Source organism: Aotus nancymaae, unplaced genomic scaffold (assembly GCF_030222135.1).
Source record: "Aotus nancymaae isolate 86718 unplaced genomic scaffold, 86718_ANA_hifiasm-v0.15.2.pri h1tg000081l, whole genome shotgun sequence".
Lineage (NCBI taxonomy): Eukaryota > Metazoa > Chordata > Mammalia > Primates > Aotidae > Aotus > Aotus nancymaae.
The window spans coordinates 4,681,554-4,705,936 of NW_026988496.1; the positions used below are offsets into that span (position 1 = coordinate 4,681,554).

Consider the following 24,383-nt stretch of genomic DNA (forward strand, 5'->3'; position numbering starts at 1 on the left):
CAAAGTCCTAGAATCTTTTTACTTTCCCGACTCTACTGCTTAATTATATTTGCTAATCCATTGCATTAGTCAACACTTGGCAAATGTAAGTGTACTCATCAATCCATTACCTTTTCATCCACTTTAGTCTTGAGTAAACAATGCCAGCTCATGTTCTCAGATACTCAGATGTAGGTTTAACTGTTAATATCCTCTTCATGATTGCAAAACCTTTTGCTGTTGAATTTTAATATTAAAATAATGATAGGTCAGATTTGTGCTCATAACTTCTTCTTATGTTCCAGTATTTCCCACTCAACCGTACATTATGTACCCTTCTTCAAGATAACTGTACAGACTGATTCTTACAAATTTCAGTGTGACATTCTTTTTTTAATTGAAATGGATTTCACATATTAAATATTTTCAAGTAAAAGTTCAATGGCACTTCATATCCTTAGAGTGTTGTACAGCTTCTACCTCCATGTAATGCTAAAACTTTTCCCTCAGCCTCAAAAGAAACTCCATTTCTGTTAAGCATTTGCTCCCCATTCCTGTTTTTTTCCTAGTCTGGTAACCGCTAGTCTTATTTCTCTTTTTGTAAATTTTCCTATTCTGGATCTCCCAGTCATATCTAGATGGCTCTATATACATGGAATATAGTTATATGTGATATTTCATGTTAGGCTTCTTTCACTGAGCATAATGTTTATGAGTTTTATCCATATTGTAGCATGTTCAGTTTTTCATGCTTTGTCATAGTTAATAATATTCCATTATTTGTATATACCATGTTTTGTTTATCCATTCATCCATGGATGGATATTTGAGCTGTTTCTACTTTGTAGTTCTTGTGAATAGTGCTGCTATGGACATGCATGTCAATGTACTTGAGTCTCTTTTCAATTTTTTTGGTCCATAACTAGGAGTAGAATTACAGTATCATATGGCAATTTCACATTTAAGTTTTTGAGGAACCATGAAACTGTTTTTCATTGCAGCTGAACCATTTTACATTCCCAGCAGCAATGTATGTGGATCCCAGTTTTTCCATATCCTCACTGGCACTTCTAATTTTCTAGTGTTTTGATTATAGCCATCCTTGTATGCGTAAAGCAGTATCTATTTGTGGTTTTGATTTGCATTTCCCTGCAGATTAATGTCAAGCATCTTTTCATGTGCTTTTGGCCATTTGTATATCTTCTTTGCTGATGTGTTCTTGTTCATCTACTTATTTTTCCTTCACAACTGAAGAAGACAGGGTATATATAAAATAATACTGATTATGAGAAAAATCATATTCATGGAAAATTTTGAGACTTTAGATCGGTAGCTTCATATCTACCATGGAGGTTAATTTAGTGCTTGTTAGCTAAAATTTGGTAAAAGCTCTTATAAATTGGTTTGCTTCATATTCATCAGAGCCTTCCACTCAAAGATGTCATAATTGTTATTTTCAGTTTTTGCAAGGGATTTGGAAAGGTCAGTGTATGTGGTGATTTTTCATTTGGCTGGTTGAATTATGAAAGTTATAGGAGCAAGGAGTAGTTTATTGGAATGAGTCTTCCAGAGACCTTAAAATACGTATCTCAGGTATGGCTTTGTTACTCTTCATAATGACATTTCTGAATTTGGGAATTCTGACAAGGTATCTGCAGGGCCAAATTATGGCTTTCATGGGCAATAGGTACTTTTGTTTTGTGGGGCATAAAAAATTGTGCTACATAAAAGATATTACAATATCTTTCAAAAATACTAAAAATTTCCATGAAAATATTAAAAATTCTATTTTATGTCTATATTGCTATAGAGATGAATATTTTACAGAATGCCTTGTATTCATATTTTCTTCTGATTTTAAAAGAAATTAAAACACTACAGAGCCTCTGACAGTATCCTGGGCCCAAGGCATTATGCTTACTTTGTGTAGTGGGATGTGGGCCCTGGATATCTGAACATGTCTGTCATGATTCTGTTTAGCCCTTTGTTATTGTTATTGTCATTGATATGTGAATTCTTGACAGTTACAATGATTACTTCCCAATAATAATGTGTTGTTTACGGCTACTTCGAAATGTCCAGTTCATATAACTCACCATAATAAACTTGCCCGTTTTCCTCATTTCCATTATGGGCTTAACATCTCAGCTTGTTCAATTTTATTTTCATTTTCCTCCTCATATTCTGCTTGTTACCATTTGAGCTCTCAGATGCTGGAAAGCCCTTCTCAGAGCAGGTCTTTGGGGATAACAGGTTTCACTAAATCAGTTTCCAAAGGTGAAGTTAGTATCCATTTGGTATCCACTGGCAGCCCTGAGGAGACATGATAACACAGGTAGGCTGGAAAGTAAAAATTCCAATTTCATAAAGAGCGTTCTGTACAGTGTTGGCATAAACAACCCTGATACTAGCAAGGAGAACAGACTAGCTTTGGGATAGTATATAAGTTTATTGCTAACTCTTCTTTTTTTATGGTGTTATCATACTGTCATATCTCTTTAACATCCTTTGTAGGTTTTTTTCTTGTTCCGTGCTCACTTTTCCTAATCTCATTGCCTATCATCATCTTCCTTCCATCACTGGCATTTTTGATTAATGATCCACGTTCTCTTTTCCCATAAGCCAGTCCTAGTGTCTTCTAGCAATGTCATTTAAACTCTCACTTCCCCATTCAAGCCACAGTCCATAGCACTAAGCCTTTCTTCTTCCTTTGTCAGAACTGGAGATAACAGATCTCTCAGGAAACCTTCATTTCCCCTACTGAAAGATGGTGCTCAAGTCAAAAACATAGGAGCTTACATAGCAAATTCTTTAGACATCCTTGATTACAGGAAAGCGGTCCACAGGTCATGTTAAACAAATGATTTTTGATCTGTAGAGCATATATTCTGCCTAAAGAGGGCAGCCATGTCTCAATTTTCACAGACTAGCCTTACCAGAATGTGGGCTTTATGCTGCCAGAGCTTCTGATTTTTCAAGAAACTTTTGGAATCCAGATATTTGTGTGAAAACTAAGTTTTCAATGTTAGCAGTTAATTCTGATTTTAAAATACAATATCATATAGAGACATGAAAATTTTCCCAGAAGTAAGGGTTTTTTTTAGTTTGGTGCACAAATAATGGCTGGTTTTGCTATTACTTTTAATGGCAAAAATGGAAGAATGGCATTCAAAAATGACAGAAGTGGAAAAATGGAAGAAATATACCTGTCCATTAGCATGTTGTAAATTCATTCCATGAACTACTACCCAGCAAATATAATGAATAAACTATTACAGGAGTTGACAATTTTTTTTTTCTGTAAAGGGTCAGATAGTAAATAGTTTAGACTTTGAGGTCCATATGGTCTCTGTTTCAAGTACTCAGTTCTGCAGTTGTAATATGGAAGCAGCCATAGACAATAGCTAATGAAAATGGTGTGTTCCAGTAATATTTACAAAAACAGGTAAAAGCCTATTTTGGCCCAGTAGTGGTAAATTTGCCAACCCCGAACTAAAATAAGATATATCAAACATGTATAAGTATCAGAAATATAATTTGACTAAACAAAGTAAGCTGTAGAAGGATTCATACATTTTATTACCATTTGGATTAAATGTAAAGACATGCCAAACAATGTGTTTATGGGTATATGCATGTATTTGAATGATAAAGATTGAATTTATGATAGTGGTTATCTCTGGAGAGGGAAGGATGTGGGTCCAGAGAGGGTCAACTTGATTACAATATTTAATTTCTTTATAACAACGATCTGATGGAAATCTGGCATTCGATTAAGATATGATTAGTACATGGGTGTTTGCTTCCCCCCACCTTTTTGTCTTTATATTTCAAATATTTTACAAATAAAAAACATTAGTATGCAAGCCAATCAAAACATGTCTACACACTTAATTTGACCCAGATGCCATCATTTTGAACAACCTCTGCTGTTCATGCATGCAAGCATTCTAACGATATCAGCTTTGTAGGGAATGATGAGTATGTCAACAATTTGGAATCTACTACCCTTATATTTGGAAGTTTTCAATGCAATAACAGTTTGTGATAGGTGATATGAATGTTAACCAAGATGTAAGCTGGTTTTTATCAACCTATATTATTTCTTTATTTCTGTTTACAAAACCATGCATAACTTCTTGACAATGTACATATATTATAATTACTTTTTTATGACCTTGTTATCTAGCATTTCTCATAGTATCTTTCTGTTCCCTCTGAGGTTTCTTGGAGTTTTATACAGTTTCAGCTTGTTCTTATTAGATCTAATTATTTCATAATCCAATTTGCCACCTCTACTCATCATGGAAGTCTTTCCTCAATACTGTCCTAGAAAACCTGCAAAGCATTGTCCATTTCTAATAATATGATATTCCACAATTATTGTTTTTCTTGTGCCAAAATCAAGGATGGCATACTTTTCTGTTGACCCCAAACTCATTTAGTTATGAGTCATGAAATGATCCATATATTGAGCTCTATGAAGGGCAGAGGTTTTGTTTTGTTTACTTCTCTATCCTTAGCACCTTGAAACAGGGCTTGGCACAGAATAGCTACTCAATAAACTTGTGGTAATAAATGAATGAATGCCATTATTCTTTTCAGAGGATATAATTTTACATGGTTTCTGGTGAGATGTGGTGTTATTCCAAAGGCAGCTTTAGATACTGCAGTGGCAGAGGGAAACTTTTAAAATTCTGAGTTTATGATTTATTAACTTGAAGTTTCACCCTGTGTTCCCTAAGTTTTTACTTCTTACATTAATATAATTCGATTTCTGAGTTCTCAGTGTTTTCTTTTTACTTCTTTTCATAAGTGTTAATGTCTGAATTCCAACTATGTTCCTTTTCCTCACTGAAACTCGTTTGAGTGACTATGCAAACCTTCTTTATACTTCTTATTATCTATGTTATTGTCATTTCAGTGTTTTTTTTAGTCCTTCACTTTCTATCACTGCTGCCCTTTATAGTACAACCTGGCCTAGTCAGTTGAGTTACCAAAAGATTAAAAAGAAAATTGTGGCCGGGAATAGTGGCTGATGCCTATAATCCCAGCACTTGGGGAGGCTAAGGCGAGATCGATTGAGCCCAGCAGTTTGAGTCCAGACTGGGTAACATGCAAAACCCATTCTCTACCAAAAGAAACAAACCCAAAACCAAAAATTAACCAGGTGTGGTGGCATTCTCTTGTACTTGGGAGGCTCCCAGCTCCTTGGGGAGGCTGAGGTGGAAGGATTGCTTAAACCCAGGAGGTCAAAGTGGCAGTGAGCTGTGATCATGCCTGGGTGACAGAACAAGACTCCATTTCAAAAAAAGAAATGAAAGGAAAGTTGTAGTTCTTTCTGAACAAGTCCTGAAATGCCTTTCCCAAATGCATCGAGGGTCTTTAAGATCACCTCTAGGTTTGGTAATTTGTTAAAAGAACTCACAAGCTGTGAGTCACAAGATATATTGTTACTCATGGCTGTGATTTATTATGGTCAAAATGTACAAAGCAAAATTAGAAATGGTAAAAGGCACATAGAGTGATGGTCAGAGGAAACCAGACACAGGCTTCCAGGAATCCTTCAGTGGAGTCACTTGGGATGTACAAAATTCCTCCAGTATTGCTTGTGACAGCACATATGAAGTGTTGTCTACCAGGGGATATTATTAAATTATTAATTGGCAAAGGTTTATTGGGGGCTAGTTATGAAGGCAGCCTCTGTCCAGCACATACGAAAATGCTAGACCCCTAGAAGGAATGCAGGTATTCAGCATAAACCACATTGTACAAGCAGTCTAGGCATAGTGAGTCATGTTATCAGTTCTAGTAGTCACTGTCTCCTCAGCCCCATTAACAGCTGTGGATGGGCCTTTATCATCATCAAGGTACCAGTTTCCCGAAGAAATCTGATTTTATTTTGTTGTCTCTTGGTGTCAAAAACATAAAACCAATTTTCCTCTCCTAGACAACTTCAACTCTAATGCCTTCACTACCAAGCATAGCTTCAAACTTCTAGGGAGCTTCTCTCTGTGACTAATTGGAAAATCTCTTTTCTGACCTCCTTACCCTGTATGGAGGCTGTTGGTTTTATATTTAGTAGATAATTAAACAACAACATGTTTTTTAAAACGTTTTTACTGATGCCAGACATTGGGTAATTTCTCCCTGCAGTCAGGTTACCTGTCAGAGATGGTGCATGACTCCAAAGAGCATTAATGCATGTTTTTGTTATCTGAAGTACCCTTGGGGCTTCCAGAATCCTCCTGAAGAGCCCATGTTTCTTTAGTAAAAGAGGTTTTCAAGTGTGAATCCAGGACAAAGGAAGTCAAATGAAAACCTTGTTCCATGGGAGTCTTAACATAAAAGATAAGAGGCCACTAATCAGGAACTCGAATTTGTAGAAACTGAACAATTTCAATCAGACTTAACAAAAAGATCCTTGCAAGAGAAAATATACCAGTAGTAGTACCTAACTCTCATCCAGGTTTTTTAAGCTATGTAATTTCCATTTGACCACTTATTATTTATAGATTGAATTTGATCATAGATTTTCATTAAATAAAAGACAGCATAGCCACAATTCTAGTGCTGTCCATAACCTATCCTAGCAAACCTTTCACACACACCATGTCTGAGATATTCTCAATATTGTCACAAATAATCCCTAATCACCTGTGTCAACATCCTACAGGTTAAGTCAAACAAAAGCCGAGAATAGGGAAATGTATAAAATAATAGATGTTATTTGAGGAGTCCTATTTAGAGTGATTGCCAGATCCATATTTTTCACATAATTTTATTCCTCAATAACTGGTACTTTGTCACAAATTATCAAGCAGACATTTGATGTTATCTGAAGATTTTATTTCATAAGCTTCCACATTAATGATGCTGTTTACTAATAGAATATCTGTCCTTTACCAACATAATACCAGCTGTGAAAAAGGTCTTATTCCTTTTAATTAGTAATTGCATATTTGTCCCTATCTCACTATATTGTAATATTTTATTTTTAGTCTGTCTCCTATACTACACCGTGTATGGTCTTTAAGACTTTGAATTATTCTTTGTCTTTTACATTTATATGACACCTATGTGAGCATGCTCTTAGAAGAATTTCCCAGGGTCATATGGACTGGAATATTATTGCTTGTGTCCTTTGTTAATTCCACGTTAAACATGGACTAGGCACTGTTAGGTTTCAGTTATCTGAGTAGATGTTTAATCAACATTTGAGAAACTGGGAAAATTAAAGGCAAGTGATGATGGTGGGACTTAAAGCCTGTTTTCCAGGGGCCCCAGTTGTGAATATCATTTGCAGGACCGTCCAGGCACAGGGACAACTCCCTGTCATTTGTGACTCTTCCCATCTTGGCTCTTGCCTCTCTGGTTTCTTTCTTTTTTTTTTTTTTTTGTTTTTGTTTTTAAGTCAGCATCACCATCGTTTCTGCTATTAAACTGTCACCATCTTATATCTTCTCTCCCTCTTTTGGCTTTTACTTTCCTGGCCAGAGTGTACTTCTGGTTTCTTTTGGGGCATCCAGTCTCTGACCTTTTTCTCTCTGCCTCTCTCTCTTTCACTTTCTCTCTTTTGAAATATAATTTATACTTTATTAAAATCAAACAATCCTTGCAACTCTAAAAAATATATTTTTATGGCATCGTATAACTTCATTGTTCTTTACCAAACTTAAAGAAGATTTAAAAAGATTTGTACTATATCTTAAATATCCTGTGGTTTATGAAACTTCTTAAAATAACTTAAAGTTTATATCTTGTGGCCAAGGTACTATAGACCTAGTGGGGAAGAGCCTGCCCAAGTGAACATAAACATCACATTTCACTGATTGTAAGGCACACTTTTCCACATTTTGACATCTCTTAAATTAGGATTCATCTTATGCTTCACAGTATAATTGGTGAATTTTTTCCTTAATATTACAAATGATAATGATGGGACTTATAATTAAAGGCATCTTAGATTTGAAGTAGCCAAGGCTTAAGTAAGTTTACAAAGTCTGACCGGTAACCTTCACACACGGAAGTTTTGTTTGCATGTAGTCCTTCTCTTCTTCACTGCCCTTGAGATGGGATTTGTTCCCTTGACCTTGACCCCCTTCGTGGGCAGAAACTGGAGTGGCTCATTTCACCCAGACTGCAGTCCATGGATGGCTAAGTGTTAACAGCTCAGTAATGGGTCAGGGTGACAGGATCCTGCAACTGCCCTTTTTGACACCGAAGTTCTTGTTTGGTGTCCAGGAAGAATCAGGTCATACAAACTATTTGAAGGGTAGTGTATGCAGAGGATTTATTGGGCGACAGAAGTAACTTTTAGCGGGATGGGGAATTGGAAAGGGGATGGTGCAGGAAGAAGGTAATCTTCCCCTGAAGCCTCACTGTCTGAAGTTAGCTGCATCTATCCGTAGTCTTTGATGCTCAGCCGCATGTATCCCGGAGGCTCAGCAGCTTGCATCCCCAACTACTTGCATCAGCGGCTTGTATTGCTCTTTTTTTTTTCCCTGCCAGCTGATCTGGTTTTCATGGGCACAGGATAGGGGGCGGGGTAGGCCAAAAAGGCAATTATTTCGATGGGAAAATGAGGTCAGCTGTTTTCACTTATGGCTAAGGTTCCAGGCTTGAGGGTGAGGTTTAGCCAGGAGCCCAGCCCTTCAGGGTCAGCTGTTTTCACTTATGGCTGAGGTTCCAGGCTTGAGGGTGGGGTTTAACTGGAGCAGTTTCGTATCACCCTCACCAGGTTGCTTCATGCTGGCCTGCAAGTGGTTCTGGTTATGCTGGCCTCTCTCGAGTCTTTCAGTTAAATCTTTATTGGATATTTACTGTGTGCTAACAAATGTGGTAAGTGCTAGAAAGATGAGGAAAATCATACATGGTCTTTGCTTTTCTGATTATAGACTCTTCTAAAATAGTGTTAACCGTTAGCATTATAAAATGGCCCAATTATAGGCCAGATCATTCTGTTGTTCCTGTGGTGTCAAGATTTCTTAATCTTTCTTACATAAGGAAGGAGCCATTCTGGGTGATCATTTAGGACTCTGTATCCAGTAACGCTGTATGGGTATAGTAACAGTTTGGGTTGACTACTTGAAGGTGGTTTACCTCCTCCATGCCTTCATCATTTACTTCTCAGAGGTTTTCTTCATACTGTCTGGATCCAATACGTTGCATATGTTTTTGTCAAACTTCCCAAAGAATTATATATAGCAAGTCTAAATGGAGTTGCCATGGGGTGTAGTTTTCCCTCTTTACTCAGTGATTATTTGATACAACTCCAGGGAATATTCCACTGGGAATGTGTGTCAGCTGGCACTTGCTCAAGCCTACAGTGAAGTAGTTGTTTCATTTCTTATGTTCAATTATTCTTAAGAGGTTGGTGTCTGGGTTCGAGATTTCTTAGTGCCCTACCTATTTTCTTAGCATTCTCTGCTGGAATCTATAACCAACTCCCCGATGGACTGCAGGCAGCCAACATGTACTCTCTTGGTAGGACCTTGCCGGCAGTGAAGTTTGCATTTGTTTAGTAAATTTAATTAATTTTGTAGCAGTTATAAATGTACTTGGCACAAAATTTAAAAATTACAAAAGGTAAACAGTAAAAAGAAAGTCTACTTTTGACTCCTGGCTCCCAGCCACCCCATTGCCATCCCAGGAAGCAACTATAGTTATCAGTTTCTCTAATTCTAGTATTTTTTTAAAATAACTTTTTATTATGTACAATCTAAAATGTATATGGAAGAGGACAATATGAAGAGCCTCCTGTCCATCATCTTGCTCCAACAATTATCAACAAATAACCAATCTTATGTTAGCTCTACTCCCATCCACTCTCTTGGATTACTTTGAAGTGGGTTTCAGATGTCATATCTAAAAGAGTGCTTCTTTTAAAAAAAATATAGCCATAATACCATTTTCACACTAAAAAGCAAAAATAATTCCTTAATATCATTACATTTAAAATTTTTCAGTGATTTATTTTATTTTGTTTTACAGTTTGATTGTTTGAATCAGGATCCAAATAAGGTCCACACATTGCATTTTGTTAAGTCTTGAACCTCTTTTAATCTATAGCTCCCCTCACTTTTGTTCTTCTTTTCATTTATTTGTGGGAATAACTGGGTTGTTTATTCCGTAGAATTTCCCTACATTCTCCTGATTCTGTTACCAAATACGGTCTGGTGACTGTTTTTCCTATACATTGGTATTTTGATCTAGAGGCTTAATCAGTTGTAGGTTTAACTTTTTGGCAAAAATACTTTAGAGGTGGTATTCCATTTTAATTTTACAGATAAGACAGGTAAGTTCCTGGTTACTTTTCATTTGTTTGTTTTGTTTTGTTTACAACATAGTTTTTAAATACATGGGCTCTATAGTCAGACTATCTGGGTTTGTATACCAGCTCCACAACTGAGTAGCTGTATGACCTTGGGTAAGTCATTTCAAGCTCAATGCATTTCTCCTTATTTGTAGATTGTGGATCATAGTAGCATGTAATTAATAGTACTGTTGTGAGGAATAACCAAATTCAATGTGTGTACAGCATTTTGAACAGTGTCTGTCTTTGAGTAGGTATTCGGTGCACATTAATTATTATGGTACTATATTTTTATTTCTCCATTGTCTTGTATGGTATAGCCAGGGCTGCCATATTGTTCTACTCCAGGGGTCACTGTTTATCTTGTAGGCTTTTGAATGATGATTGTTATGGTGCTGTACAACGAGTAGTCTGTGTGGCCATATGTAGCAGCCCATATATTCATACAATATATGAACTTGTATTGTTCAGCTCTTTTATGTTTTTCATAGCACTATGATTTTATAAACAGGATTTAGTGTCCATCTCGATTTCTCGTTAGCAGACTCATGTATCACATTGGCTCTGTGTTTCTGTACCCCTCTTCCTTGAAATGTACATGTGTATGTGCCCATAGATACACATCACATGCATTTTCAAAGTCGAAGCTAAATAATATTCCTCTTACAACCTCTCTTCCAACTGAGTGATGTGAAGATCATGTAATTTATACTGGTTTCCACTTAAAACATCTATGGAGAGTTGAGGCTGTCACCCAGATACCAACAAAGAGGCAGTGAATCAATCAGCAGCATGCCTGGGGGGCTGTGTAGACATGCTCACCAATCTCATGTTTTTATATGATCTGTCCTTGGGATCTGGCCAAGGGTCTTGGTATTTTAATCAATATGAGATAGATACTTTCAAAATTAGGACCCCATGCGGTGGCCCATGATAAGCTGGACATCATTTTTGTCAAGTTTAATAGTTTCTCTGTGAAAAAAAAAATAGTTTTTTTGTATGTGTATGTCTCCTCCTTAGATCTGGCATAGAAGGCATTTATGGAAAAGTATACCTTTCTGTACTGCACTCGAGAGGTGGTAAGCCTGTGCACGGGGAAGAACAGGTTAGGTCATGAATAAAATGTTACTCATATCCTATCTAATTTAATAAAAATGTCAATATAACTTCTACAGATGTGACACCAGGGAATTAAAGAATACAGAATCCCGATTATTAAAGTTTTCTAATGCACAACTATTTCACTCATATACACACATATACATACATACAGGCCCAGCTAGCCAAACAATATATAGTTACAGTAATCCTTTACAAGATGTCAGTTCTAGTCTTAGTCAAACCAGTAGCAGGTTTAGCTCGTGGAATAGTTTAGATGGAATGTGCTTAGGAAGGTCTGACTTCAAAGAACCTTTAGTCAGAGCCCAAGCGACTTTCTCAGCCCCCTCTGATGATTTCATTTTTCTCTTGGCTAATATATTTTATCCATCAGTGTCAGGTTGGGCCAGAAATGCTTGATTTTGAGATAGGAGTCATTTTTTTTTTAGGTTTTTAGAAAAATAATTAAATTTATTATTGTTTATTATATATGGGGACAGAGATAGATGTAGATTTATTAATCTTTATCTTCTAAGGTCTCCATATTGTTGACTAGAGTTGGCAGATGGGCCACAAGCCCAGCATGTCTTTACCCAGGCTTATCCAGGTAAACAAATGCAAATTCACATTCTAACATGCTCTTTATGTATGTGTTGCCAAAGTGCACACATAAAATGCTCTTCATAAATTAGCCCCTTGTATTTCCTTTCCTGTGATTTAACTCATGTTTTTGTTGATACAGGCTCATTTAATATTACCTATAACCATTCACTGTATGAAAGATTGCTGTTATGTTTGGCCAATACAATGTAAATTGGCAGAGTTGGTCCTGGCAAATGCTAACATCTTGGCCCATCCTGCCTCATATTGTGTCACTCCTCCCATATATACTTCCTCATATTCATAGTAGATATAGTATTCAAGAACTTTACATACAGCAGAAATATTTTTACACATATTTACTTGTCCATCTAATTTCTTATTCAAAATACTATAACCAGCAAATTTGTCACTGTGGTTTAATCACAACACAAAAACATACCACTGATACAGCACTTACTATATGCCATGGTTTATAGTAAGCACTATGAAAATTTTTGCTTATTTAAACCTCACATCATGTTTATGAGTTAGGTTTTATTATTCCATTTTACAGATGAAGAAAATAAGACACAAAATTTAAGTAAATTTCAAAAAGTAGATCCAGAATTTGAATTTAGATATTTTGACACTAGCATCTATGATCTTAAACACTGCCATTTTTATTACTAAAATTGTGACTTGTTACACTTGGCTTTGTTTCTTTGTTTTATATATGTATGTGTATATGTATGTGTATACATATATATATATATGTATTTTATCTTGGCCTATGGAACCCAACATCGCACAATCTAGAGAACTTTTTGTGCTGATGGAAATGCTCCTTATATATTCTGTCCAATATTGGGAGGCACTAGGCACATGTGGCTATGTCCTTTTGAAACATGGCTAGTTAGAATAAGGAACTTTGTATTTAATAATATTTAATTTTAATTAAAATTTTAAATACCATATGTAGCTAGTAGTGGTCCTATTGGACAGCACAGAGTTCAGAACAACACCTAACTTAGGGATGACACTCAATACATATTTGTTAAAGGAAGTAATGACTTCCAGATTTATTTCTCCAGCTCAGATCTCTCCCTTGACCTTCTGACCCATGTATGTAATTTCTTATTTGACATCTTCACTCAATTTCTAGTACACATTTTCAAACTGTCTATTAGACAGTTACAAAGGCATGTCCAACATGAACTATTGATTTTTCCCTGCAAGCCTACTCTATAAGCTTTTCCATTTCAGTTTCTTCTACTCTCTCAGACTAAAAACTTTAGTCATCTATGATTTCTGACATCGAATCTATCAACAAATTCTGTAGGCTCTTATTTCAAATCATACATAGTCTGTTCACTTCTAGTCACCTCCACCAGTTTTACTAAAATTTAAACCACAGCCATTTTTGTTCCATGTTATTGCAATAGACCTTTTATGTGTCTCTTTTCTCTGCTGTTCCTGTTACCCTTTTACTGTTGTCTCCACAGCCGCTACACTGTTCTTTTGTATTCATGTGAGGTCAGAGCAGACCATTCCTTTGTTTAAAACTCACCAGTAGTTTTTCATCTCATTTAAAGTAAAAGCAAAAGTCCTTCCAATAGCCCAAAAGCCCTATGTAATAGCCCCCGCCCCTCCCACCAATACCCTGTTACTTCTTTTGATCTCATCATTTTTAATACTCTCTTCTTTATTCCACTTTACTTTCACTGGCTTCCTTATTGTTTCTTTTCTTTCTTTCTTTTTTTTTGGGGGGGAAGGCGAGGTAAACAAATAACTTGCAACTAAGCTTGCTAACACTGTATAATGAAAATGTACAAAGAATCATGTTGCAGTTTTTGGTTAGATTTAAGTCAAAGACATTCATTAATAAGGAATATTTGAATGTGAATATTCCAGAAATTTCTCTAAGCCATCTGATCAAAACAACTGTCTCTCAATATTACCTTACTTTGGTAGATATTGGCATACATTTGAATTAAACTCAGTTTTTTTCAAAAGAAGTCCTAATTAAACTAGTCTATATTCAAACTAAAAGGATATAAATAGAACTTTCCTTTCCAGAAACAATAAAGGAAACAAGGCATTTTGTAAAATATGGCCCAGAACAAGTCTCAGTAAAAAGTAGATGTATACTTCCACCTGCTCTAAACAGAGGCTATTTTCTGTTCCTCAGCCTTGGAAACAAGGTGATGAACAGCCTATATGTGACTTCAGGCAGGGGGTTGCCAAAAAAGAGCTCAAGCAGTTGACCATGGATACCTCAAATGAATTTGGGAGAACCTGACCAAAGGATCCAAATTCTGTTTTTAATAACTGATACAAAGATGAAGTGGCTCCCCTCAAGTAGTAGTGCTGCCGGGGCCTGGCCCTGGCCCAGGCGAGGCTCTGAGCTCACCTGTTATGATCCCAAGCAAACCTTGATGCCCCTGCTCCAGGGTAGACCTTTTCCCTCTAGGGCTTCAGTGTCCAGGGAGCTCTGTGATTGTGTGAATGAGGTGAGTGCTGACTCTATGTGAGTATTTTAAGACTTAGAGTCAAAGTACTTTTTCTAACATGCTTAGGCAGAGTCCATGTGTCAATGGCCCATCTCCAGTTTGTTCTGATTTCTCACCACACATTTGTAGGTCTAGGACAGCAGACCTTCGCTATATTATCATAATCACAGCTAATGTCCTTTGCTCTATTATCATAATCACAGCTGTGATTCATATTCTGTACCTGAAAACAGTCCCTGTATTTAACAATAATACCTACACATAAAAACAATCCACTGTTGCAACTTATATAGTCTCACATGTTAATGATCTTCTGTAGACCAAACAAATATTTTTTTGTTGTTGTTGAGGGTTTTTTTTTTGTTTTTTTTGTTTGTTTGTTTGTTTGTTTTGATACGGAGTCTTGCTCTGTCACCCAGGCTGGAGTGCAATGGTGCAATGTTGGCTCACTGCAACCTCCGCCTCCCAGGTTCAAGTGATTCTCCTGCCTCAGCCTTCTGAGTAGCTGGGACTACAGGCACCTGCCACCATGCCCAGGTGATTTTTGTATTTTTAGTAGAGATGGGGTTTCGCCATATTGGTCAAGCTGGCCTCAGACTCCTGACCTCAGGTGATCCACCACCTCTGCCTCCCAGAGTGCTGGGATTACAGGCATGAGCCACAGTGCCCGGCCAAGCAAATGTTTTTAACCATAATTGTTGTGCATCAGACTCACAGCCAGAATCCCCAAGATCAAAAAACAATTTGCACAATGCAAATAATAACTTGAAATACACATACACACACTCTCACACACTTCTTACAGAATTGTGCTTGGGCAAACTCCATCTGTTGAGTGCCACCGAAGGCATATTTTGCTAAACTGCTGCTCAAGGTAATTTTGTTTGGAAACTCTTTCACAGTAGGGCACAGCTGTTTACTGGACCTGCAAAAAAGAAAGAAAATGCCTGTGGCAATCAGAAAGTTTTAATGTTTTTCAAGTTGATGAACACGCAGAAACGTTCAGCTGTTCTCAGGATGCAAAGGTAGAGCTGAAATGTGATATCATACCAGTTGCAGAAAGTGTACAGCAGCCATCTCTTGGGATCAAACCTGGTACCCAGATATGCAACAAAGCTTCAGGACACATAGCTTGTTGGCTTTGTCCCATACCGCTGCATAATCTGATCATGTGTGAATTTCACAAAAGATTCATTCATATTGTTCCGCTAGTTTAGTATTGAGGATTTGCTCATACTCCTCCCAAACCTTATCTTCATAGTCTAAGACATGCTCGCGTTACTCCAATTTGTCAGAGGGTAAAGATGGGCTTGTCCTTCCTTATCCATTAGGAACCTGGAGAGCCAGGTGCTATGAGTGCTGAGGAGTGAGGTTGACTTTCCGAAGCACAAGCTTCACTCTGATTAAGAACAACTTCTAAATGTCTCCACCTCTGATAACGACTAGATTCTTGTTTCATGTTCTGAAAAATTTGCTCCGGAGTTGGAAGGCGCCGCTCGCTGCCGGGTGGGGCGGGCTGCTGCAGACTTGGCGGTGGGGTCTGCATCTGAAGCGGCGGCGGCGGCGGCGGCGGCGGCGGCGGCGACGACGACGACGGCTTGTCGTCCCAGTGCCTGAGGCCCGAAGTGGGGCCGGGCAGAGGGGCGCCACGCCGCCGCTTCGGGGAAACCGGGACTCTGTAGCCCTTCCCGAACTCCGTGGGCCGCTGCAGCGTCGCCCCGCTGACCAGGCCGCTGAGGGGCCAGGGACCGGGAGCGGACGCCGTGCTAAGTGCGGCCCAAGCTCCGGCTCCTCACCAGGGGCTCGCCAGCCAAGTCCTTTGTTTCTTTTTCTATTGAGATACAAGCTAGTCCTTTTTATTTGTGGATTCTGTATTGCTGAATTCTCCTGACATTTAAATTTATTTGTCACCCCTGGTATATTCGTACTTGCTTGTATATTTCTTCTTTTTTGATAAAGTTAGGTTGTGGCTTGTCTTTGTTAATTTTTTTCAGAAAATTGTGATTTTGATTTAGCATTAGATCTGTTTTTCTATTCTCTACCTCATTAATTTCTGCTCTTATGTTACTGTTTTCCTTTTCATTTGCTTTGTTGTTTCTTTTGCCTTTTTAGCTAAGAATGTAATTTATTTTTAATTCTTTTATTGATGAACATGTTTAAGTTAGTGAATTTTCCTCTAATCACCTCATTAAATATATCTCATAGATTTTGATATGTAGTGTTTTCGTGATCATGTTTTAAAAACATTCTGTGATTATAATTTGTATTTCTTTCTTTAAAGAATTATTTAAGAGAAAGCTTAAAATTTCTCGTGTGGAATGGATTTAAAAAGTGATTTCTAGCTTTATCGCATTATTATTAGATAATGTTTATAACATGTCAACTTTATGGAACTTACCGATTTTTTTTTTGGTAACCTAATATATGATCACTTTTGGTTAGTGTTTCATGTGAAATTGAGAAGTGCAGTCTCTATTACCAGGACATAAAATCTGATATATTATCTGTAAGATTGTTATTTAGGTCTTCTACATCTTTACTTACTATTTATCCACTTGATTTGTTGTTTAATGAAAATTATGTGTTAAAGTTTCTTATTTTTAGTGTTCTTTTATATATCTCTCCTTGCATCTCCTGTATTTTTGCTTTATAAAGGTGGTGGCTATATTACTTGATGCACAGCTATTTAAAAACTGCCATATCTTTATTTGGACAGTGGTTTTTAGCGTTTAAAGTGTTCTTTGCGGCCAGGCACAGTGGCTCATGCCTGTAATCCCAGCACTTTGGGAGGCTGAGGCAGGTGGATCCCTTGAGGCCAGGAGTTCAAGACTAGCCTGGCCTGCATGCCAAAACCCCGTCTCTACTAAAAATACAAAAATTAGCCGGGTATGGTGGCGTGTGCCTGTAGTGCCAGCTACTTGGGAACGCTAAGGCACGAGAATTGCTTGAACCTTGGAGGTGGGAGGTTGTAGTGAGCTGAGATTGCACCACTAAACTCCAGCCTGGGCCACAGAGCAAAACTTCCTCCCAAATAAATAAATAAATAAAATAAAGTGTTCTTTGTTTTATTTAATGCTTTTTGGCTTGAAATCTATTTTGTCTGATATTGATTCCATTTGCCTGGTAGACCTTTGACCATCCCTGAATTCTCCTCTTTTGCTTCACATTTCTTTAACCACCCAGTCTTCACAGGGTACGTCTCCCTTATTTTTGCCACCTTATCTCTTACAAATGATACCTTTCAATGTCTGCCTTTTGAAGACTGCATAGAAAACTTTTTCCCAAGGCTCTAATCTACCCCAGCTTGTCATTATTTTTATGCTTTGTGTGGACTTTGTCTTTCTGGTTGTGATTTCAGATTAATCTTAGGCTACCAGCCCCTTCTTTTCTCATTAACACACTCATTTCAGCATTGTCCTTGCTCCCTGGAAAGACCTATAGAAGTAATATGTGTGATAACTTGCTGGGATTTCTTGTTTTTTTCCTACTTTCTATTTAATATTTAAGTCTTTTATTATATGGGTATTTTGTTCCTTTTTGTTACATGAAGGGCATGGCTTTATGTTTTTCTGGTGGCTCTGTATTGTTTTGTGGAGGATGTGTTTGGAAATTTTGATTTACATAGTCACAATTGTCTTAACAGTGTTTTCCATGTGGATAAAAATACTTTAAATATTTTAATGGCTATATGATATTATGATACCAAAATATACCATAATGTTTTCAATAATTTCTCTCTTTAGCATGCTAGTTTTTTTCTTTTATATAATGACATATTTGTGCCTAAGTTAATCCCAATACATACTTTGGGTAGATTTGCCAAAATATAATTTTTGCCTCAAGGTTATAAATATTATTAATAATCTTGATATAGTTTGAATACAGGGAGAATCAATGAGTGTATGGATTTATTTTAAGCTGCTAACTAGGGTAGCCTCCACCCTTTTTTCAGGTAGCACCTTTCTCTTTTACATATATATTAGAAGCCTGGCCTGAAATCGCTAGTAGGTGCCTGTGTGGCTATTTCTGGTGGTTACAGCCAGCATCTCTATTGAGTAACAAAACCTTGTGCCAATATTAGTTATTAAGTTTTTGGAAATGTTCCACCTCCACGGATTATAGCATTTGTTGTTCAGTGGTTGGATTTTCTTTACTTAGTACACACACTTGTCTTATAAACAGCAATAACGAAAGAACAAGTGGCCTTTCCTTTATTCTGGCATCCTTTATTCTGGCATCCCTGGGTTTTATAATTGAAGATGAGGGGTGATGATTAAGAGCTTAAAATACGACTGGCAAGAACGTAACTTGGTGAAACTAATCAATCTTCACATTAGTCATTACTGCCTTCCTGGCTTATGTCAGAGCGTTATGGGCTTATTTCTGCCCACACTTTCTGTTAGTCACTTGTTTTTCCTCTCACTCGATCTGTTTTATCAACTGCAATTAGAGCTGGGCTTACTATTCATGCAACTAGATTTTTCACAGTAGTATTATATTATCTACCATTTCCTGAATTAACTGGGGCACTCTGACATGATCTACGTACTTTCAGTGAGCCATTGTAACTTTCTATAGTTGTTTTGTCTCTGAATTTAAAAATAGCATTGTGTTTTTATTTGAGTGTGGTGGTCAGAATCTTTACCAATATATTTACTTTGATTATTTTTACTTCCAATCTTATTATCCATCACATTACGTGGTAGATGACTTAGAAATATTTAGACAGCAATTCTACAAACCAGCCTCATCCTAGAATCACCTTTGAGACATAATTGGTTTTTTTAAATATGAACTGCCAGTCCTCATCATGGACCCAATGAATTAATCTCTTGCATTGGGATCAAGGAATCTGCATTTTAATCATCTCCCCAGGTGACTCTCATGCAATTTGGTACCTGGCTGTAGACTCAGTTTTGAGATACAAAGTTTAATGCATACCCTACCAAATCATGACCCCAGTACAGCTCTTAAGTGGTCATCTCTGTGCTAGTTTTTAGAGCTTATCACCCTTGCTCTAGATACGTGGCATGCTCCAGGGTGCATTCAAAGCTTTATTTTCTCCATATGTTTAGAAAGTCATTCCTTAACCCAAGAACCTATTAAAATTCACTTCTGTTTTCTTTGTATTGTTTAGTGGTTGTATTTTACATTTTATCTCCTCCATGCACTTGAAATTGAATGTGTTGTTTGGTTGTGAAATAGAGATCTTATTTTTTCCCAAATAGTTAATTGTCTATATTCCATTTTTTTTTAAACAATTCTGCTTTTTTTCCCACCAATTTAAAATGCTGCTTTTACTGTACATTAAGTTCTTATATTTACACAATGGTCTTATTCTGAGCTTTCATTTTTTTCCACTGGCCTAACTATTCTACTATAATACTACTATGACCATGCCACATTATTAATCATTTTCCTTTTGAGTAGCACAAACCTTCCACAATTATTCTGTTTAAAAAATGTTTCATTTATTTTGCTACTTTATTATTACATGTAGACTTTACATTATTTTATCACATTCCAGAAAATTAGCTTGTTGGCATTTTGATTACAATTATACTAAATCTATTAATTAATTGGAATCAAGTTGACAACTTGCAATATTTAGTCTTTCTATCCAGGATCACAAAATTTTGTTTTTCATTTTCACAAGTTTTTTTTGTGTGTAATACTTTTCTTAGGTAAGTCCTGCATATTTATTTATTTAATTCTGAGACTTAAATAAATCTCTCTCCTCTCTTGCTCTCTCATACGCACGTGCGTGCATGCGCGCACGCACACACATACACACACACACACAGTGCCGTTTTTTCTATTACAATTTTGAAGTGCCTATTACTAGTATATAGGATGCTTATGACTTTTATATCTTTATTCACTGACCAGAAATTTTAACAAGCTTTCTTGTTAATGTTAAAAATTTATCAATAGGGCTAAGCATGGTGGCTCATGCTTGTAATTCTAGCACTTTGTGAAGCCAATGCAGGAGGATCACCTGAGCCTAGGAGTTCTAGACCAGCCTGGGAAACATAATGAGACCCCATCTCTACAAAAATAAAAAATAGAAAAATTGCCGGGCATGGTGGTGCAGGCCTATAGTCCTATCTAATTGGGAGGCAGAGGAGGAGGGGTCCCTTGAGCCCAGGAGTCTGAGGCTGCAGTGAACCATGACCACACCATTGCACTGTAGCCTGGGTGACAGAATGAGACCCTTTCTACAAAGAAAAAAAAGGTATCAGTAGTTTCTCTTGCATTTTTCAGTTAGACAGTTATATGCTAGGTAAATAATGATTATTCTATCTCCTTTCCAATAGATTTAACTTTTCTGTTTTTGTTTCTTTTTAAAATTATATTGAGAACCCAGTGCCTCACCACCTTTGCTATTCATTAAACTCAGTGAAGAGTTTTAAAAAAATATCAGGATTCATCTGAATTACAGATTCTGGTTTACCTGATGTAGGTGGAACCTGGGTATTGTTATTTTTAAAAGCTTCTCAGATGTTTCTAGAAGCTATATTTAAGAATCATTGTTCTAGACACTCTGACCAAATGATAAGTAGTACTAGTGATAGCAGACATCCTTTTTTGGCTTCTGATCATAAGCTTCTCGTATTGCACCATTAATGGTGATATGAGCTGATCATTGAGATTGACTCAATGGTGTGTTGGAGGCAGCTCATACCAGCTCCAAAGGTGTAACTGTAAACATCTTTTCCCAACTTCACATTCATTGACACTATATTGATCAGTTCAAATCAGCCATGGTTGGACTGTTCACGTCATTGAAATTGACATATGCTAAAATCAGCGCTCCCCACCTTCTCTGTCGACCTGTTATTTACCAGCACATTATAGTAGATCTTTATTAGCTTAAAGAAGTATTCTGAAAAAAAAAAAAGTATTCCTTTATTCTTAGGCTAAGAATAATTTTTGTCTTTCGTTATCATTTGTATTTCATTGCAGCCACCTTTTAATCACATTGTCATCGTACATCAACAAAGTTCTAAAACCTTGTGTTTCTCACTGTAAATGCTTTTTTCCAGAAGGATTCCTATATTCTGATTCTTCAAAGAGTTTTCCTTCTATTGAACTACATTGACTTTTCCTAAACCTAATACTCTTTTTATGGAGGAATGTTTTTTTCTTCTTCATCCTTTCTCCTACCCTTCCTGTCCTCTGATACTCACCAATCTACTCTCTATCTTCATGAGATCCACAGACCTAAGAACTTTTTTAGTTTGTTATTTTGATTGGTTTATAGACAAGCAAGAGTCAAATTTGAGTTTGTAAGATATCAGTGTGAGTTCTTGCACAAAAATTTCACATACAAATGAGTAAAAAAGTTAAAAATTCTTCCAATAATCACTGCTGTGGTGAGCCACGGATTCAGAGAGTAGGGTATTTTTGGGTGGAAAAGAGTGGTTCACAGTGACCAACCTAGAGGAACAGAGGGACTGCATGTTCTTCGGGCAATCCTCTATGAATACTGTCTTGTCACAAAGATGTGTATAAGAATTACAGACTATTGCTGAGCATGGTGGCTTATGCCTATAATCCTACCAGTTTGAGAGGCCAAGGCAGGTGGATCACTTGAGGTCAGGAGTTCAGGACCATCCTAGCCAATGTGGCGAAACCCTGCCTCTTCTAAAAACACAAAAATTATCCAGGTGTGGTGGGACACACTTGTAATCTCAGCTACTCAGGAGGCTGAGGCATGAGAATCGCTTGAACCTGGGAGGCAGACGTTGCAGTGAGCCGACATCGCACCACTGCACTCCAGCCTGGGCAACAGAGTGAAACTCTGTCTTAAAAAAAAAGAAAAGAAGAATTGCATACTATAAAGCTGGAATTGTCATTCTCTGAGATGACAAATCATCATCTTGTCAGATAAGTGTAGACCAATATGCTATACAATCAAGCTGAAATTGGAGTTGACAGTGTCTTGTGAATATTAGGGATCCTAAACAGACACATGGCTAAATTGGTGTTGACTTACACTGAAAATGGAACAGGCTTTGGGCAGGGCCATGATTTTTCTATACCTAGATTTTTGAGGGGTTTTATCCTGAAGGGATATTGAATTTTATCAAATGCTTTTTTCAGTATCAATTGAAATGATTGTATGGTTTTTGTCCTCCATTTTATTGGTATGATGTATGATGATATGATATGATTTATATGTGTATGTTGAACCATTCTTGCATCCCTGAGATAAATCCCACTTGGCCATGATAAGGAATTTTTAAAATTTGTTGTTGAATTTGGCTTGCTAGTATTTTGCTGAGGTTTGTTTATATATATTGATCAATAGTAATGGCCAATAGTTTGTCTGTTTGTTTTTTTTGATGAGTCTTTGTCTGGTTTTGATATCAGGGTAATATTGGCCTTGTAGAATGAGTTTGGAAGTACTCCCCCGCTCTAGTTTTTCAGAATAGTTTGAGTAGATTTGGTATTAGTTGTTCTTTAAATGTTTGGTAGAATTCAGCAGTAAAGCCATTAGGTCCCAGACTTTTCTTAGTTATTAAGGCTTTTTATTATGCCTTTGATCTTGTTCCTTGTTATTGGTCAGTTCATGTTTTGGATTTATTCCTGGTTCAATCTTGATAGGTTGTATGTGTCTAGGAATTTATCCATTTCTTCTAGTTTTCCAATTTATTGGCATATAGTTCCTCATAGTAGCAACTAATTACCCTTTGAATTTCTGCAGTATCAGTTGTAATGTCTCCTTTCTCATCTCTGATTTTATTTATTGGGATATTCTCTCTTTTCATCTTAATGTGGCTAAAGGTTTGTCGATTTTATGTATCTTTTCAGAAAACCAACTTTTTGTTTTATTGATATTTTTGTATTATACTTTCAAATTCATTTTATTTCTGCTCTGATCTTAATTATTTCTTCTACTAATTTTGGGTTTGGTTTGCTCTTGCTTTTCTAGTTCATTGAGATGCATCGTTAGGTTATTTATTTGAAGATATTCTTTTTGATGTACGCATTATAGCTATAACCTTTCATCTTAGTACTGCTTTTACTGTTTCCCATAGGTTTTAGTATATTGCATTTCCATTATCATTTGTTTTAAAAATTTTCTTCTTAATTTTGCCTTTAGTTCACTGATCATTCAGGAGAATATTAATTTCCATGTGTTTGTATAGTTTCCAAAATTCCTCTTGTTATTGATTTCTAGCTTTTTTTTTTTCCATTGTGGTCAGAGAAGATGCTTGATATTATTATTTTTTAATGTTTTAAGACTTGCTTTATGGCTGGGTGCAGTGGCTCATACTTGTAATCCTAGAACTTTGGGAGGCTGAGATGGGCAGATCGCTTGAGTCCAGGGGTTCGAGACCAGCCTGGGAAACATAATGAAACCCTGTCCCTACTAAAAGTACAAAATATTATCCAGATGTGGTGGCACACACTTGTAGTCCCAGCTACTGGGGGTTAGGGGTAGGGGCGGGGCTGAGATGGTAGGACTGCTTGAGCCTAGGAGGCTGAAACTGCAGTGAGCCACTGCATTCCAGCCTGGATGATGGAGTGAGATCTTGTCTCAAAAAAAAACTTGTTTTGTGACCTAACATATGGTTTGTCCTTGAGAATGATCCATGTGCTGAGGTGAAGAATGTGTATTCTGTAGCCGTTACATGAGATATTCTGTAAATATCTGCTAGATCCATTTGGTCCATAGTGCAGATTAAGTCCAATGCTTCTTTGTTGATTTTCCATCTGGGAGATTTGTTTAATGCTGAAAGTGGGGTATTGAAGTGTTTAGCTGTTATTGTATTGAAATCTACCTCTCCCTTTAGCTCTAATAATATTTATATGTTTGGGTGCTCCAGCATTGGGTGTATTATATTTAAAATTGTTATTTGCTCTTGCTCAATTGACCCCTTTATCATTAC

The 24,383-nt window shown here is 36.9% G+C and overlaps 2 protein-coding genes across 2 annotated transcripts in view; one reads left to right on the forward strand and one right to left on the reverse strand.

Annotated features, from left to right (window-relative positions):
• OPHN1 (oligophrenin 1) overlaps window positions 1-24,383 on the forward strand; it is a 389,272-nt gene that overhangs the window by 277,545 nt on the left and 87,344 nt on the right. The gene's annotated exons all lie outside the window — the stretch shown is intronic.
• Window positions 15,603-20,254, reverse strand: LOC105722951 (akirin-1-like). The gene is made up of 3 exons (XM_021673175.2): window positions 20,241-20,254; window positions 15,814-16,217; window positions 15,603-15,679 (listed from the first exon to the last, which is right to left on the reverse strand). Exons 1-3 carry the CDS (start codon window positions 20,252-20,254, stop codon window positions 15,603-15,605), a joined length of 495 nt encoding a protein of 164 aa, XP_021528850.2.

Coding starts and splice junctions, on each gene's coding strand:
- LOC105722951 (XM_021673175.2), bottom strand. Junction 15,680..15,813: donor ACCTGGCTCTCCAGGTTCCT/AATGGATAAGGA, acceptor GGAACAATATGA/ATGAATCTTTTGTGAAATTC.